General features: G+C 37.8%; 1 protein-coding gene across 3 annotated transcripts in view; it reads left to right on the top strand.

The window, feature by feature from the left end:
• Positions 1–15,302, top strand: part of ERCC6L2 (ERCC excision repair 6 like 2) — an 84,001-nt gene that overhangs the window by 57,461 nt on the left and 11,238 nt on the right. The window contains exon 18 of one of the 3 annotated variants that reach the window (XM_064490104.1): positions 4,064–4,425. The exons of the other annotated variants lie outside the window; for them this stretch is intronic. Within the exon in view, the coding sequence (XP_064346174.1) occupies positions 4,064–4,187 (124 nt within the window). The 3' untranslated portion in view covers positions 4,188–4,425. Of the gene's footprint in view, positions 1–4,063; positions 4,426–15,302 lie in introns of those variants that run through there. 3 annotated transcript variants of the gene reach the window in all.

The following is a 15,302-nucleotide window of genomic DNA, read 5'->3' as shown; positions in this document are numbered from 1 at the left end:
TGAGGTGGACAGCACAGTCTCATCAGAAACCTTGTCCCTTCATGGTGACTTTCAGAGTGAGGGGCACTTCTTACCAGGGAACAAATGGGAATAACCAGCCCTGGGGTTTCTGATATGCCCTTTGAGGCCATGTGTCTCTCCCATCACACAGAGACCGATTTAGTAGACCTTTCTCAGGAAAGATGAAGAAATCTGGTGTCTTAATGACTGAATCATGGTGGATATAAAATACTCAGGGACGTTTCAAAGCCACTAAGCAGGAGGTCCAATCCCATCACCAATGCCAGCAGGCCAAGAACAGTCTGTATCAAAATACTCATTTCAGTGGCTGACTTTTAAATCAGTACTTGGCACAGTAAAACTCTGACAGGCTAAGATTCCTTCTCTCAGACTGGACCTGTATCACTTAATACCTCAGGTTAATAGTATAGTTGTGCTTTAGCATCTTAAAAGCTGTAACGTGTCACCTATATACAGAACTCACTTAGAGGCGGCATTATAAACTTACCATTAAAAAAGAAGGTCTTGCTCTATGAAAACCAGAATTTTCAAAATAGATGGTCATCATACATATTTATGATGTTCTTCGGTGTTTCACCAACATCAAAAACTCAACCTACGATATTTTTGACGTAAAACTACAACGCCGGCACATACCTCATGCTTTCCTCCTTTTATTTTAATTAGAAAGAAATGAAAGAACTCATAATGAGTCTCACCTTCAGTTTGTTGAACTCTGTCATCTCCTAGAGGCAGAAGGACTTTCGATGGTTATTACCAGCCTGTGGCGTGGACTCTCTTCAGAATGTTCAGTTTGAATTGTAGCTCTGCCTCGTACTTCCTGTGTGACTGTGAAAAAGTTACTTACCTTCTCTATGCGTCAATTTCCTTATGCTTAAAATACAAGTAATTATACTTCTTACCTCAGAAGGTGGTTGTGATGACCAAGTGAGGTGATGCCTGTGCAATGCCCTGAACGGTACCTGGCACAAAGTAAGCACCCAGTGAATGTTAAGCATTGCTGCTACAGCCAGGGGATAAGACTGAGGTCAGGTCTCTAAGTCCCCCGGAGGGTGGGGATCAAAAAGGACAGATAATCTATAAACAGTTGCATGCAACCATCTTTAACGCTAAATAAAAGACTGGGTGGTACTACTCCATATGGGGCTTTGGACTTTCTTCAAAAGAAAAAAAAAAAAAGAATGTTTTTGGTAGAATATTTTTCAAATTTCTATATGTGATTATTAAATTTTTGCTTATGAAAACAGTCAGTACTTTATAACTTGTATCAGTTTTATCTTAGGATACTCTGTATTAGAGTGGAAGTTACTGGTTAACTTTTCTCTTTAAAGCTGATAGATTTATTTTCTGTTTAGATTGATCCGCTGAAGTGACTTCTAATTCATGATCTCTCCGTAGCTGCTGACAAGCAGTCAAATGAGTGGGACAGCACTGGGCCATCAAACTAGCCTTCTGCATCTCTGTACATAGCACTCTGAGTTCTCCTCATTATAATTCTTCCGGAAACTAGAAACTACTTTCAGTAATGTCAGGGAAGTGGAATGATGGTGGGGTCATTTTTCTCTTTTCCGAAAACTATTTGTAAAGGTGGTCAAATTAAGGATTTCTGAAGAGACTTTTAAACTAATGTTATTTTACACAGATGAGATATTGATGACATTTCAAAGCCATCTCACTGAATTTCTAAGGCAGAAAAAATGCTCACAGTCACTGATTTCATCATATCCAGTCGATAATACTTCAACACCTTTAATGAGTAAATCAGTGAAACACACCCCTGTCTTTAGTTAGAGATATGTATGTCACTCACTGAGAGGTTTTACAGCTTCAGTGCCGTGGTGGGTGGCCATGGGTGAATTTGCAGTTTTGAAAAAACTTTTAAATGGTTATGGGAAGAACAGAGAATAAACTAAGCTGAAGGAAAATGGAGTGAGATGAAGGCAAAAAGACTGAGCCATGGTGTTAGCCTCTTCTTTGAGGTCTCCAAAAACCCCTGGACCATCCACCTGCAGTCCAGTATCTTTCATCTTGGGCTCACATCCAGAATCTTTCTGATGACTGAGAATTCTTCTGAGTACTTCATATCTGTCACCAAAGTTTTATTAGAGACCTTCATGTTTGGAGATTGTGTGTGGGTGTGTGTGTGCCTGCGTGTGGTCTGTGTGTGCGTCTGCAGCCAGATGCAGACACGGAGCCTCAGTTCCTAAGAAAACAAACCCTATTTATTTGTATGAAGGCAACACAAGGTTAACAGTGGCCACAATATGCAAGCATTTCACTTTTCAAAGAATACTGTAGTTGCGTCTAAGTGAGAGCCTTTAACTAAATTGCAAAGGATTATCCGAAATGGAAAACTGACAAAAGAGGAGGAATGTACACTGCAAATCAGAGATAAAAAATCCTACAGTCTTTCAAAGTTTCTCAGGCCTTTTGATGTAACTGTTGGTAACCAAAAATGACAAAACCTATGAATCCAATCAAATTCAACCATATATTAAGAAAAGTTCTTTTCCATGTTTCTTTTTTTCTTTTCAGTTGATACTTTTGTCAATTAATTTCTATTTGTTGGACATATTTTAATTAGATGTCTTGAATTAAAACCTATCTCTCCTAAAATAAATTTCTAATTAGATATTTTTTTAATTTTAGCAATATAACCTATATAAAATAAGAACTTGTTTAGCCCTCAATTCTGCATGACTATTTCAGACCATTTCTGAAGACAGCTTATTTTAAAAGATAACCAGAGGGAAACCCCATGCAATTTAGATTTAAGCTTAGACCAAAAAGAAATGTTTTAAATATTGGGAGGAACGGATAATACCTTTATTAGAGTTACTTTGTTCTTTGAATGTATGAAAGTATGTCACAGAACTTAGCTATACCTGTGTGTGATACGGTGCCACAGTTTTTCAATCAACTGCGTGTTTTCAACTTAAGTTTACTTAAAGTTTTCTGAAAAGAATTGTACAAAGACATCATTCAATTACGGATTAATCACTATGGCAACCAAGTCCTGGCGACTAAAAGGGGGAGGATATATTCTCCCCTCAGTTTCCTGCCAGCTGTCATAGTCAACCTTGGCTGCCTGAATCCAAGCCAAAATATAGACTGTGACCAACTCGAAGAAACTATATCTGTATTTTTATAAACTGGTACAAGTATCAGACTATAAAAGAAGACTTAATCCCCTGAATTGGATGACAGACACTTGGCACTCTTGCCAGTGTTTGACAGAGAAATAACGGGTCGCTTTGTAGTAAAACCTGGATTAATAGTAAACCCTTCTTTATGTTATTGCAGTGTGGTGTAAATGAGAGAACCAAGCATGCTGTCAGCCCGGGGCGGGGGTGCCCGGGGAGGAGAGTGCCTTTTCTATGACCAGTGCAGGTTTCAGCACTGTTCAGAATACTGTATATACAGAATGTTTTCGTAGTAAGAACTTCTCTTTCTTGTATTTGTATTCGATTGGCATTTTGTAGATTCCTCAAAGAAAGGATTTCCACGAGCTATGGTGGATTTGATTGTAGCATGTTTATAAAGCTTTGGGAGTCAGCAAGGAGGGACGGACTGTTTACAATGCGCAGACTCTGGGGAGATACAGCATTCATTAGCCTATTTTTCAGGATAGTGAGTGGCATGATGGGTTAAAGTAATTGTTCACAAATGACTGGTTTATGAAGTAGTCCAGTAAGTTAGGTTTATGGTTTCAGCATGTAACGGAATTAATTCTTACTGGGTGGGATTTTTTTATGGTCTTATCGTTTTTCTTTCTGTAGCTAGATGTTAAATTTTTGATGTCTGTATCAGAAAGTTATTCTTTCAAGTGATATTAGTAGAGATCGAGTTTTTTTATGTTGTGTGTGTATATGTGTGAAGTGACGTGGCCAGTGTTGGCATGAAAAAGGCTTTTGTGTTTCTATCTTTAGAGCTGGGATTGCCTCAGAAAGACAGTGTGTCATTTGTGAAGAACACCTGTCACCTGGTCAGAAGAAGGAGAATCAGGTGTTAACTGTAAACACGTAGACCTGTCCCCCTCCTTGCTGGTGGCCGCGAGAAGCTGTGGTACCCTTCCTCACAGTGATGTCACCAGGATTAATGGAGTAATGTCACTTAATGAGCTGATGTGTGCAAAACACATTCAACTCCTTGCAAGAAAGCCATAAATTTTCATTATTGTAATTGAGATTGTTGCTTATTGTAGGGGTGATGAGTAAAGCTCTTTCTGTTACTCCCTGCAATGACCTGTTATTATTTTTGTTGTTAGTGGTACCAATAATTGAATAATACTAGAATACCAAGAAAGATACCTAGTCCCGTCCTCTCATTTTATAGATGGACCCCCCCCCTTGAACTGTGCCTGATTTATCATCAAGAATACCATGCAAAACACTGTATCTGATAGGAATTATAAGCCAATTTGATAGTGAACTAAACTGGCAAAAATAATCTTTGCCTATTAGGAAGTAGCTTGATTCTAACTCTTCTCCCACTGGTCATCGTTCCAAGTGCACAGAAGATTGATCTGGCTTTTTCTGAACGATTTCTCCATTTAGAAAACTTGGAAGATTCTCACTAGTCGAAAAACACTATTTCTTCAAATAATGCCTTCTAAGTAACAATATAAAAGCTTAGAGCTGTAAGGCCCCACTGAACTCTGACTGACTCCACCTAATGACTTAAAGAATGTTAAGCACTTAACAGCCCTTTTCAAATTTTATTTTATCCCTCTATGAAAACCGTGCTATCAATTGGACATGGCCACTTCATGGCACACCTATCGCCATCCATCCGAGAATCCTGCCTCTGCACACGTATGGATTCTTGACTTTTGTAGGACAAGTAAAGCAAAGTCATAAAGTTAGGGAGTCACAGTTTTTGGAATTTGAAGGATTCTTGGAGACTATTTAATGCAAATGTGCTACTTTACTGATTGTTTTAAATGAGAGGGTGAGTGGCTTCTTCCGGGCTCAGCAGTGGCAGTCAGCTCAAATCCCTGGAATCTTTGATCCTTCTGTCTTCTCTTGAGCTTTTCCCTCAGTTCCTTTGGTTTCTTTTCTTTTTTTTTTTTTTTTTTTTTTTTTTTTGGAGATTTTACTGTTTTTATTCCATTTTACTCTTCCAATATGACAAATCAGTCTAGTTTTCCAAGATAACTTGCCTGTAAAGAATTAGGCTCAATTTAGCAGTTAAACAAAAAATTCAAGTGGACTGAATGAATCTTTCCCTTTAAAAAATTTTTTTTGATGGTTAAAGCTGTCCGGACTCAAGAAATACAGTAAGACTGTTGCCACTATCTACTCTGCCAATGATATTTTGGCAAAGACATGATTTTTTAACCTTTTTTCTTTTTATTTATGCTTTTTCTCTACCAGAAATAACCTTCAGCCTTACTTTCTAACCTCCCAAATCTCCAGACTTTTCGGCATGTACCTTGGATGTAGCACCTCTTTCCACAAAGCCTGCCCCAGTTCCTCCCTAAGCTACAAGTAAGCTTTTTTCTAATAAAACTCTGGACTTCAAAACAGCAGGATGCATCTCTGATTCAATTTGATCATTCTGAAGACCTAAAATACTGTCTTGCTTATAATTGATACCTGCTGAATGAATTTAGGTTTTCAGTTGTTGTCAGGGTGCGATGAACCTCATCACTATTATGTTCTGAAAAATTTTAAGTGGTTTAAAGTATCTTTTCCGTGAACAACTTTCACAGTTTTCCTGAAAATTCTCTGGCGATGACTTGACGTTGTTCAGAGCTACTACTGAATATATTTACTCTGCCTGAGAAAGGAGGCCCTCCTCATCTGAATTAAGAGTATCCTCAGGTTTGCCTGGCATTCATGGTCTTCAGTAAATTTACTCAGTCTGCACCTCCAACCATGTCATCTACTGTCCGATCCACTCCAGATGGACCCAGTTTGAGTTCTGCTTCCTCCATAAAGCCTGAGTCTTTGGAGATCACTCTCTTCGAAGCTCCTTTCACGCCCATTCTCTGGGCCAGTCATTACTGTAGACATGGCGGACCCCATGTTAGTGTTTACTCTCCTCTTCTGTATGTTACAAGTTGCTTAGGAATCAGGACCATGGATACACTTTCATAATAAGCTCCAGCGCTTAGCAGCAGGCAGCACAGAGTGGAAGGTCAGAGAACATTTGTTATTGGTAATTCCTGCAAGAAAGTGCTTCATAAGGCAGATCCCCCCAACCATTTTCACTATGAGTAAAGGCGTCTTGACTCTTAGCTCCACAAGTTATCAGTGAAGGGGATACTCTGGCAGGTAATGTAAACATGTTACTCATTTTAGAGCAGCATCAATGCTGGTACCCTTCCTCTTCACTCATTATCTGTCATCTGTTGACCATCACCCTGGTACAGGAAACCCACCCAAGAAGGGAAAGCATGGAGAATGGTGAGCTTCCTCATCTAGCAGTAACAAATCTTGACAGTCACTCTATCTTCCAGTTCTGTGAAATATCTTACTGTGTTTCTTTTCCCTGGCACACAAGGCCTGTCTCAGTTTGGTGCTAGCCTGCTTTTCCAGTCGCATTCCAAGACACTCATTCAGGATTATCGACACCAGCTCTGTGCCAGGCAGTGGGCCAGACCCTGGGCATGTAAAGATGGACAGGCTCTTCCTAGTCAGCCTTTAGTTTATGAGTTAGTCTCCAAGCACACCATGGCCTTTTACCCTTCCATGCCTTTGCTCCTATGGTTCTTTTGTTTCAAATTCCACTTCACCTGTGTCTGCCTATCGAACTCCTACCCCTTTATCATCAGTGACAGCTCTCCCCAGTCTTCTCCAAAGCAGTATAAGTGTCTTCCTCAAATTCATCTTTACTTATTTCTGCGTGTGTGTGTGTGTGTGCGTGCATGCACACGCACACGTGTACGTGTGCTATAGCACTCATCACATTGCATTGTGTGTACTATACATATGTCAACAGGATGCTTTCAGCTGCAAACAGTAGAGTTACCATCTAAAAATTGCCTGTCTAATAGGTCATTGAGCTATTTCACATAACGGCAAGTCTGCAGGGAAGCATTTCCAGGTTTGGTGCTACAGTTCAGTGACGTCGTAAGAATTCAGGCTCTCCCATTTTCTGTCCCACTTTCCTTAGTAAGTTAACTTTCAGTCCCATGAAGCCTTTTGCCTCATGCTGCAGGATGACTACTGCATGTCAAGAACTTACTTCCTCATACAAATGTATCCAAAGACAGGAAGGTGTGGTTCTCATATATTCTCCTTCTGCTGGGGGAGGAAAGTCTTTCTGGCAGAACGTAAGTGGCTTGACTCATCTTGGTTTATCCCCTAAGAACTGAGAGAGTAAGCCACCTCCCCTGAACACACTTCGAAGAGAACCTCCATTTGTTCAGACAACGAAGAGGGAGGCAGGGGCTGTTGGTAGGCCATGAGCAGTGTCTGGCACTGGATTCCTGGTTAGACTGTTGAAGCTCTTTTGCATTTGAAACTGAATCTTCCTCTATCTTTTATTCCCAGGACCTAAAATAGTCCCTGCTACATAGATACTCAGTTAGAGCTTACTGATTGTAATTGAGTTTCTCGTAGACACTAGAAAGACTCTATCAATAGAAATGTGAAGAATTACTCTAACTTATTAGTATAAACATGAGTTCTTGTGTGGTGTGTTGGCTTTAGGCAGGATAAACACGTCTGAACTGTGACCCTTGATCTAATATGGAAGTTGTGATATTTTTGCAAATTTGCTGATGAAGATAGAATCCCTTTTAATATAATCAAAGTCAGCTCTCATCCCATTTATGGCAGAATTATTGGTTAAGTTGATGTTTTTTATTAAACGTGTCAGTTATCCTGTAACCAAGTTACCATCACAAATTTTAATTAATCCACGAACAGTTTTCACGACTGTTTCACATTAACTGCTTCAAAATGGAATTGGAAAGCCACGTCCTACTTTTATTCTGTATTTAAGGCTGTCCTGTTACTGTGGCCAGGTGAAAAAATGGATCCCTTAAGAGAAAGAACTTTTCACTTTGTTCAGAAAGATTATTCGGGCCACTCATATTTCCCACCACATACTTGCAGCAAAAGAAAACTAATTTTAGTTTCTCTTAAGAATATCCTGATGCATCAGTAAAAATTACTAATTTTATTAAATCTCAATCTTGAGAACTCTTCTTTTTAATATTCTGTTTAATGAAATAGGAAGTGTCCACAGCACTTGTGTAATTGAACTGCACACTGAACTAGCCACTTTTTTTTTATGGAATGCAGTTTGTACTTGGAAGAGTGACCAACAGACAAACTATGGTTATTAAGATTTGTGTAGTTGGTAGATATTTTCTATCACTTCAAGGGAAACAACAGACTTGTTGCCAGGCATAAAATTCAGGCTTTCAAGTGAAAAATTAAAATATTGAAAAATTTGTATCTGCCACCATGACCATGACCCCTTCCCGATATCTAAAAATTTTTCTGATGCAATAGGTGGTGATAACAACGAATACGATCCTTCAGTGTTGTATGATTGAATGTGTCAACATTTTCAGGATCCACATAACTCAGTTAATCAGCATTTTCCAAATGACTAGTGAATGATATTACAAAATTATGCAAGGGGGACAAAATTCAGCCAAAGTACGAAATATACTGATGCATTTTAATTTTAACAATATAAAAATCTTATTTATATAGTTTTGGGTATTACATGAAACTAACCTTAATTGAATTCTGATAAAGAATTAAAAAAAGAATATTTACAGTTATCTGAAAAGCCTGTGAAAATACTGTCCCCTTTCCCAGCTACGTGTCTGTATGAAATAGCAATGTTGCAACAGATTGAATGCAGAAGCAGATATGAGAACCCAGCTGTCTCTTATTAAGCCACATATTAAAGACACTTGCAAAAGTATAAAACATAGCCACTCTTCTGGCTAGTTTTTCATTTGTCTGTCTTGGGGAATATAAACTTTTTTTGGTTGTTGGTAAAAAGTTATTTAAGCTAACATGTATAGCTTATTGTTGAATCTTTCAAACTTTGAATAGCTGTAACCCACATGAAACAAAATCTCTTAGGGACCCTCAGTACTTTTTAAAGTGTAAAGGGTCCCAAGACCGAAAATTTTCAGACCCTATGAACAGGGTCACCCGATCACCACATTCAGCTCCAGTGGAACATACTTTCAGTTGGCCTTTCCCAAGTGAAGGCTTTCCTGCCTCTTTCATGATTCAAGAAAGCTCATCATAATAGTAGAGAGTGAAAATGATACAGTTAAAGGAAATCCCTTGTAATTTACTAAAAAGATGACTCATTCACAGATTTCCACACTTTATTATTAATAATGATCTGCGTCAAACTTTACAACTAGTGCGATGTCCAGGTGTCATTTGTGGCAGGGTACTCGGAACGTCCCTCCCCTAGACACTGGAGGGTCATCAGTGGCCTTGGAACTGAATCGGCCTGCACAGAAGCCTTGGCGTACTCCAGCTGGAGGCCTGGCGGAAGGAAGCGAGGGCCTAGGCCTCCCGTGGGAAGTGCCAGCCGCTGGGAAGGCAGGCCGGGGCGGGCGCCTGCCAAGAGAGACTTTCATTACATTTTTTTCCATCAGTACCACCCTTCCGTGATCTTTTCACTGACAGGTACTATTTAGTGTAGGGCATTCAAGTCGTCTTTGGAGGCATTTTTACAGTAATATAAATAATGCATATAAAGGTTTACAATTGAGCCAGGGCTGTAAGATGCTAAAGACCTATTCATTACTACTTCTTAGAGATCTTAAACAGACTGGTAGAATTGTGGATTTTAAATATGGAAGAGACTGATGGGAGTCCCAGATCCAAATTTTTACCCCCTGGATCCTGAACGCCACATCCCTCATTATCTCTCAGGATAATAAGGCTCAAAAAGATTTAAAAAAAAAAAAAAACCTTCCCCAAATTTATATAGTAAGTGACCGAGTAAGGCCTGGACCCCAGGGCTTGTGGTTTGCTGAGTCCAGTACTCAGACAGCTACCCCTCAAAGGCCCTGGATCCTACTCTGTCCTTTGTCTGGAGGAGATATTAAAGGGAACTTACTCTCTGACCACCGTCCCGTGAAGGACTGAGGATTTATTAGCAAACACTCCTTGTTGCTTTTTTTTAAAGGTCATTGCCACCGTCTCACCTGGCCCTTTCCCACAGGTTGACCTCTGTGGCAGTGCCTTCAGGGTCACAGTTCCCAAGGAGATGGGGTTTTTATATTTCCGTTTGTAGTATGTGCCCCACAGTATTCACCTGTACTCCCAACACCTTATCACTTTGTTCTTTTAGATAGATGGGTTTCTTGGACAATGGGAAATGGACTGTTGTGCATAAAAAAGGAAGGTAGGCTTGGAACAGCCCATATAAAGTTGTCCTTCTGTGGTTCAGTCAGAAAGCAAAGTACTTTCAAAAAGAAAAGACATGTATATATAAAACTGAACTGTAACGATTACTCCTTCTAGGAGGAAAACAGAACCACCGTAACGTACAAACTTTAACCTCCCCCCACCCCCCCAAAAAAAAGTTTTGGGTTTGAATCTAAGTGTTTGCTTTTTCAGATTTGAATGACATATTTAAACATATGCAGAAAATTATACTTCAGTGTATATTTGTGGTGGGTCCTCTAACCAGCTGGCTTTTCTCCAGAGGCTGAGTGAAGGCAGTTCAGGGGTAGCTCACAGTTGCCTTAGGTTTTTGTTGAGTATTGGAAAACTGCATTTACGGTAATTTTTTCCTGCCTCCAGGCAGAAATCTTGAACGATTACTTCGAGGACAGGGGATTTTTCACACTTGTGGAAAGATCCTTAAAAGTTTTTGTCCTTTTAGACTCTCAGATGCCATCTGAGTGAATTTATTTACATGTGCTGTATGTTTTTATAATACTCCTGATTCCTTGTTTTGCAAAGACAAGCAAGTTTATGACTTTTTATGTGTTTACGGGGTTTGGCCCTTACCCAAAGAGGGATTTCTTTGTCATCTTTTGTTTGAACAGATGTGTAAACAAAAGCAATGTTGCCTCTCAGACTTCACTGTTTAAAGTTTAGTGAAGAAAAAAATAATAAAAGAGCACTTGGTTCTTTCTTTCTTTCTTTCTTTCTTTCTTTCCTTCTTTCTTTCTTTCCTTCTTTCTTTCTTTCCTTCTTTCTTTCTTTCTTTCTTTCCTTCTTTCTTTCTTTCCTTCTTTCTTTCTTTCTTTCTTTCTTTCTTTCTTTCTTTCTTCCTTCCTTCCTTCCTTCCTTCCTTCCTTCCTTTCTTTCTTTCTTTCTTTCTTTCTTTCTTTCTTCTTCCTTCCTTCCTTCCTTCCTTCCTTCCTTCCTTCCTTTCTTTCTTTCTTCCTTCCTTCCTTCCTTCCTTCCTTCCTTTCTTTCTTTCTTTCTTTCTTTCTTTCTTTCTTTCTTTCTTTCTTTCCCTTTCTTTCTTTCTTTCTTTCTTTTCTTTCTTTCTTTCTTTCTTTCCTTTCTTTCCTTTCTTTCCTTTCTTTCCTTTCTTTCCTTTCTTTCCTTTCTTTCTTGTCTTTATGGCAGAGTTGGTATGATCAGGCCAATGTGAGGGCCTTTGGCTACACAGTGTGCCCACGTGTGGTGGTGACCACAGCATGGCTTATGAAGCTCTGTGCTGTTCTCAGGAACAAGGTGTAAACCGGAGAGCTTTTCTTGTGATGGGCAGATCCTCTGGTGATCTTAGACTCCAGACTTAATTAATCCTTCCACTCAGGCTTCTCCGTGGGTCAGAGCCATTGGAACCTTACAGTACCTTTGAAAATCTCCCTGTTTCCAATTTTCTCAGTGACTAATCAAGCCTACTCACCTGGTTATGGAAAAAAACAGTGAATGTGGCTATTCATTATACATTGCGCTTTGTTCTAGGTATGCTCTGGTTTCTAGAGAAACCAGCTAAGCAAACCAGCAGCGAAAATTGCTTAATAAAGGTTTCACTAAATGCCAGTAGCCTCCCAGGGACAGGTTACCCATCCTATCAGGCTGTTCTTCACTCTACATTGTCCCCCTCCACACTTCCTCTAATCCGTGGCGGGTACAGATGAGCAGGGGAGAAGGAATCGGCATTATGTGCACTGGCTATGGCTGTGTCTCTGGCAATTAGCCCTGATGAGGTTTAGAAAGATGGCAGAGATTACCATAGTGTTTCTCCTGCCAAAATGGGAACTAGAGGCTATTCATGGTTGTTTTTGAAACTCACTTCCCTGGATTGTGTTTCATGCCCCATTTGTTACAGGTGCGTGGGTTTGGGAAGGACTGATTCCTAGCAAGTTTTCTCATCTCCTTGATATTCCTAGAGTTGTTTAGTAATTTACCTCCAAAATTATCTTTTACTTCAAAGACTATTAATAGAAAGAGGTTAGTTTTTTTTCTTAAACATTCTCTGCACTATTCCAGTGAAGTTTCCAAGTATATAAAGATAAATTTCATATGTAGCAGAGTAAATAGAAAAATGTTAATGTAATCATATGGCTGTGAGGTAGGGTTAACAGTCCCCCATTTCCCGTTTCTCAGTACACTGACTTTACTGTCTGCAAACTTCTTTAAGAGTCAGTTTTTTTTTATTCTTTCATACTGAAAATCTATATATACCTCATCATCTTTTTCAGTTATGCCTTTCAAAAAAATAACTATTGGTTCAATAAAAAGAATGCAGTTTGGTTCAGGGCTAATGCCTTGAAATACAGACAGTACACTTTGAGTTTAAAGGAAGAAGAAAGTATTTATTATCAAAAGCCTTTTGATGTCTCATACTATTGGCCTAAAAATAAGAAACTTTCCTTCTAGAACCAATATAAACCTAAAACTTTACAGTAAGAAATAAGTTGTATAGAATTACATACAGTTGACTAGGTCTAGTGTAAATTCATTGTGACTATTCTAAAAGAAGGAATTTTTCCCTATGAAAGTGACCTCTTATTTAATATAATTCTACTGTATATTTATTACAACTTAAAATTACATCTTTTATTTTACAAAATGTATACTTTATACATTCTAAGTAGTAATTTTTATGATGTACTTTCAAATATATTTTACAGAGACAATAGAAAAATGAATAGTGATTTTATAACTTTATCAAAATTCAGTTGAAGCAGATATTCATGATATATTGTGAAGCATAGGGAAATACAGCCTTAGTTTTGTAATAACTTTAAATGGAGTATAATCTTAAAAAATATTGAATCACTATGTTGTACACCTAAAACTAATATAATATTGTAAATAAACTTCAATTTAAAAAGCAGATATTCATGAAGTCTTTGAAGTGAGCCATTTCCACATTAAACATTTAATTGTGGATAGGTGAGGAGACTTATTTTGGCCAAAATATATTAAAACAATTACCATTTATAGAGCTAATACATATTTAATGTTTCCGTTGAATTAAACAATTTTTTATATTCTGAATTTTATTTTTAATGACAAATACTTTTGTAACAATATGATATTATGTTTTAAATTTTTAATTATATGTTAGATGAGGACTTACATAATTAACTGTGGCCCACCTTTTACCTTTTTAGAGCTGTTTAACTCTGGTCTGAAGGGAGAGTGGTTTTCCCCTCCTTTTTCAATTTTCAACTGACTGCTCCATGTAGAACATGTATGTCCAAAGGAGGAAGACACAGTACTACTCATAAATCAGGATTGTTATTTCAGTGTTCTTTGATAAATTCAGCTTCTTAAGTAACCCCACATTTCCATTCAATTAATCTCATCATCAAATGGATCTTTTAACTGTATTTTTACATTATCTAGAAATGATTACTGCATGATTTACGCCTACTAAGTTTTATTTCTAATGAAGATTCCATAAGTTGAATTTGATTTTTTCATTAAAATCCCTAACAATACCTAATAATTTATGGAAATAATCATGAACATAGCAATTACTTACTTATATATTATACTCTTAACCACGGTCAAGCTTTCTAAAATACTTATTAGACATTTTATATTATACAAATACTATACAAAGTTCTTATCTTCATAATTTCTTCCTTATTATGATAGCCATGGACCTTAAGATGAAGGAAACCTTCATAAAAATCACAGAGTATAGTATAGATGTCACCTCAAAGCAAATCTTGGATAATTTTGAAGAAATTTTTAAAGAAAATGTTAGGAACAATTAGGGGCTTTTGCAGAAACTGGGATCTCTGCTTTTTTTCATGTTATGATCTCAAAATTACCTATCAAATACAGACATAGTTTTCCAGTTGTTGGCCATTCTCTTGTCTGGGGGAAAGAAGAGTGGATTTATTTTGCTGTCTTGAGCCAGCAGTCTCATCTGCTACCATAATGTTAAGGAGCAACAGTATTATCTCTTAAATTCCTAGCCCAGGTCATTTTACTGAATTTTTCATCACTTGACCCTTCATTACTGTTGCCACTTCCTAGTGTGGCCTCAGTGTCATGTGACTTCCCAGCTTTGACGTAAGTGGTAATGAATGAGTTTGAGTCTAATTTTACATAATCTAGAATCTTTTCATGTTGGCCACAGGCTTTATAATAAATTATAATTGTCATTCCAATTGCAGCTGCGCTCTGGCACCATTTTCCTTGTATCAGCTATTGTAAAAGTACTATTTTACTATAAAATAGTGAAACCAGCTTTTATAACAAGAGCACCAAAATGTTCATTAAATTAATTAATAAGCAAAATTTTGCCACAGCCTTGTTTCAACTACCCTACTAAACTGGAAATCTGAAACTAGGTAGTTTTTTTTTTTTTTTTTAATAAAAGGACATTGAGCCTATGTGAGAGAAGAATGCTTTTCTCTTTTTGTTATTGTCTAAAATAATCAAATTTTAAAGTGTAGAATATTTGGCATAAGTTTAAGATCCACATGTCTGATAGCTGTGATTGGAAAAGCTGAATTTTCCTAAAGAATTTATAAAACAGATGTACGAAAAAATATTCTGTTCAAAATGTGAGCTTTGTAATACTGCCAGGGTCAGAAAGACCCAGATTAATCATGTAAATAATTGAAAAATTGCCATTGCCTGGCATGATTTCTCCATGAGTTTAGAAACTGCAGCATCTGAGGAGGGAGTGTTCTTGGTTGGCCCAGTTCCTTCTCTTTCTGTTTACTCCCTTTACCCTCGTGTAAACATCCCTCCTTATAATAATGGGTAACTATCTCTTGGGAATCACCAAAGATTCTGAGTTTTTTTATTAGGAACTTTTAGCATTCATCTTATTTTCTTGTGATGTAAAATAAATGCGTCAAATCTCTTTCAAATTTATCTTTAAAGACCAGCATTTCCCTCTCTTTA

This window comes from Camelus dromedarius, chromosome 10, assembly GCF_036321535.1.
Source record: "Camelus dromedarius isolate mCamDro1 chromosome 10, mCamDro1.pat, whole genome shotgun sequence".
Classification (NCBI taxonomy): Eukaryota; Metazoa; Chordata; class Mammalia; order Artiodactyla; family Camelidae; genus Camelus; species Camelus dromedarius.
This window is presented reverse-complemented; position numbering and strand designations above follow the sequence as displayed.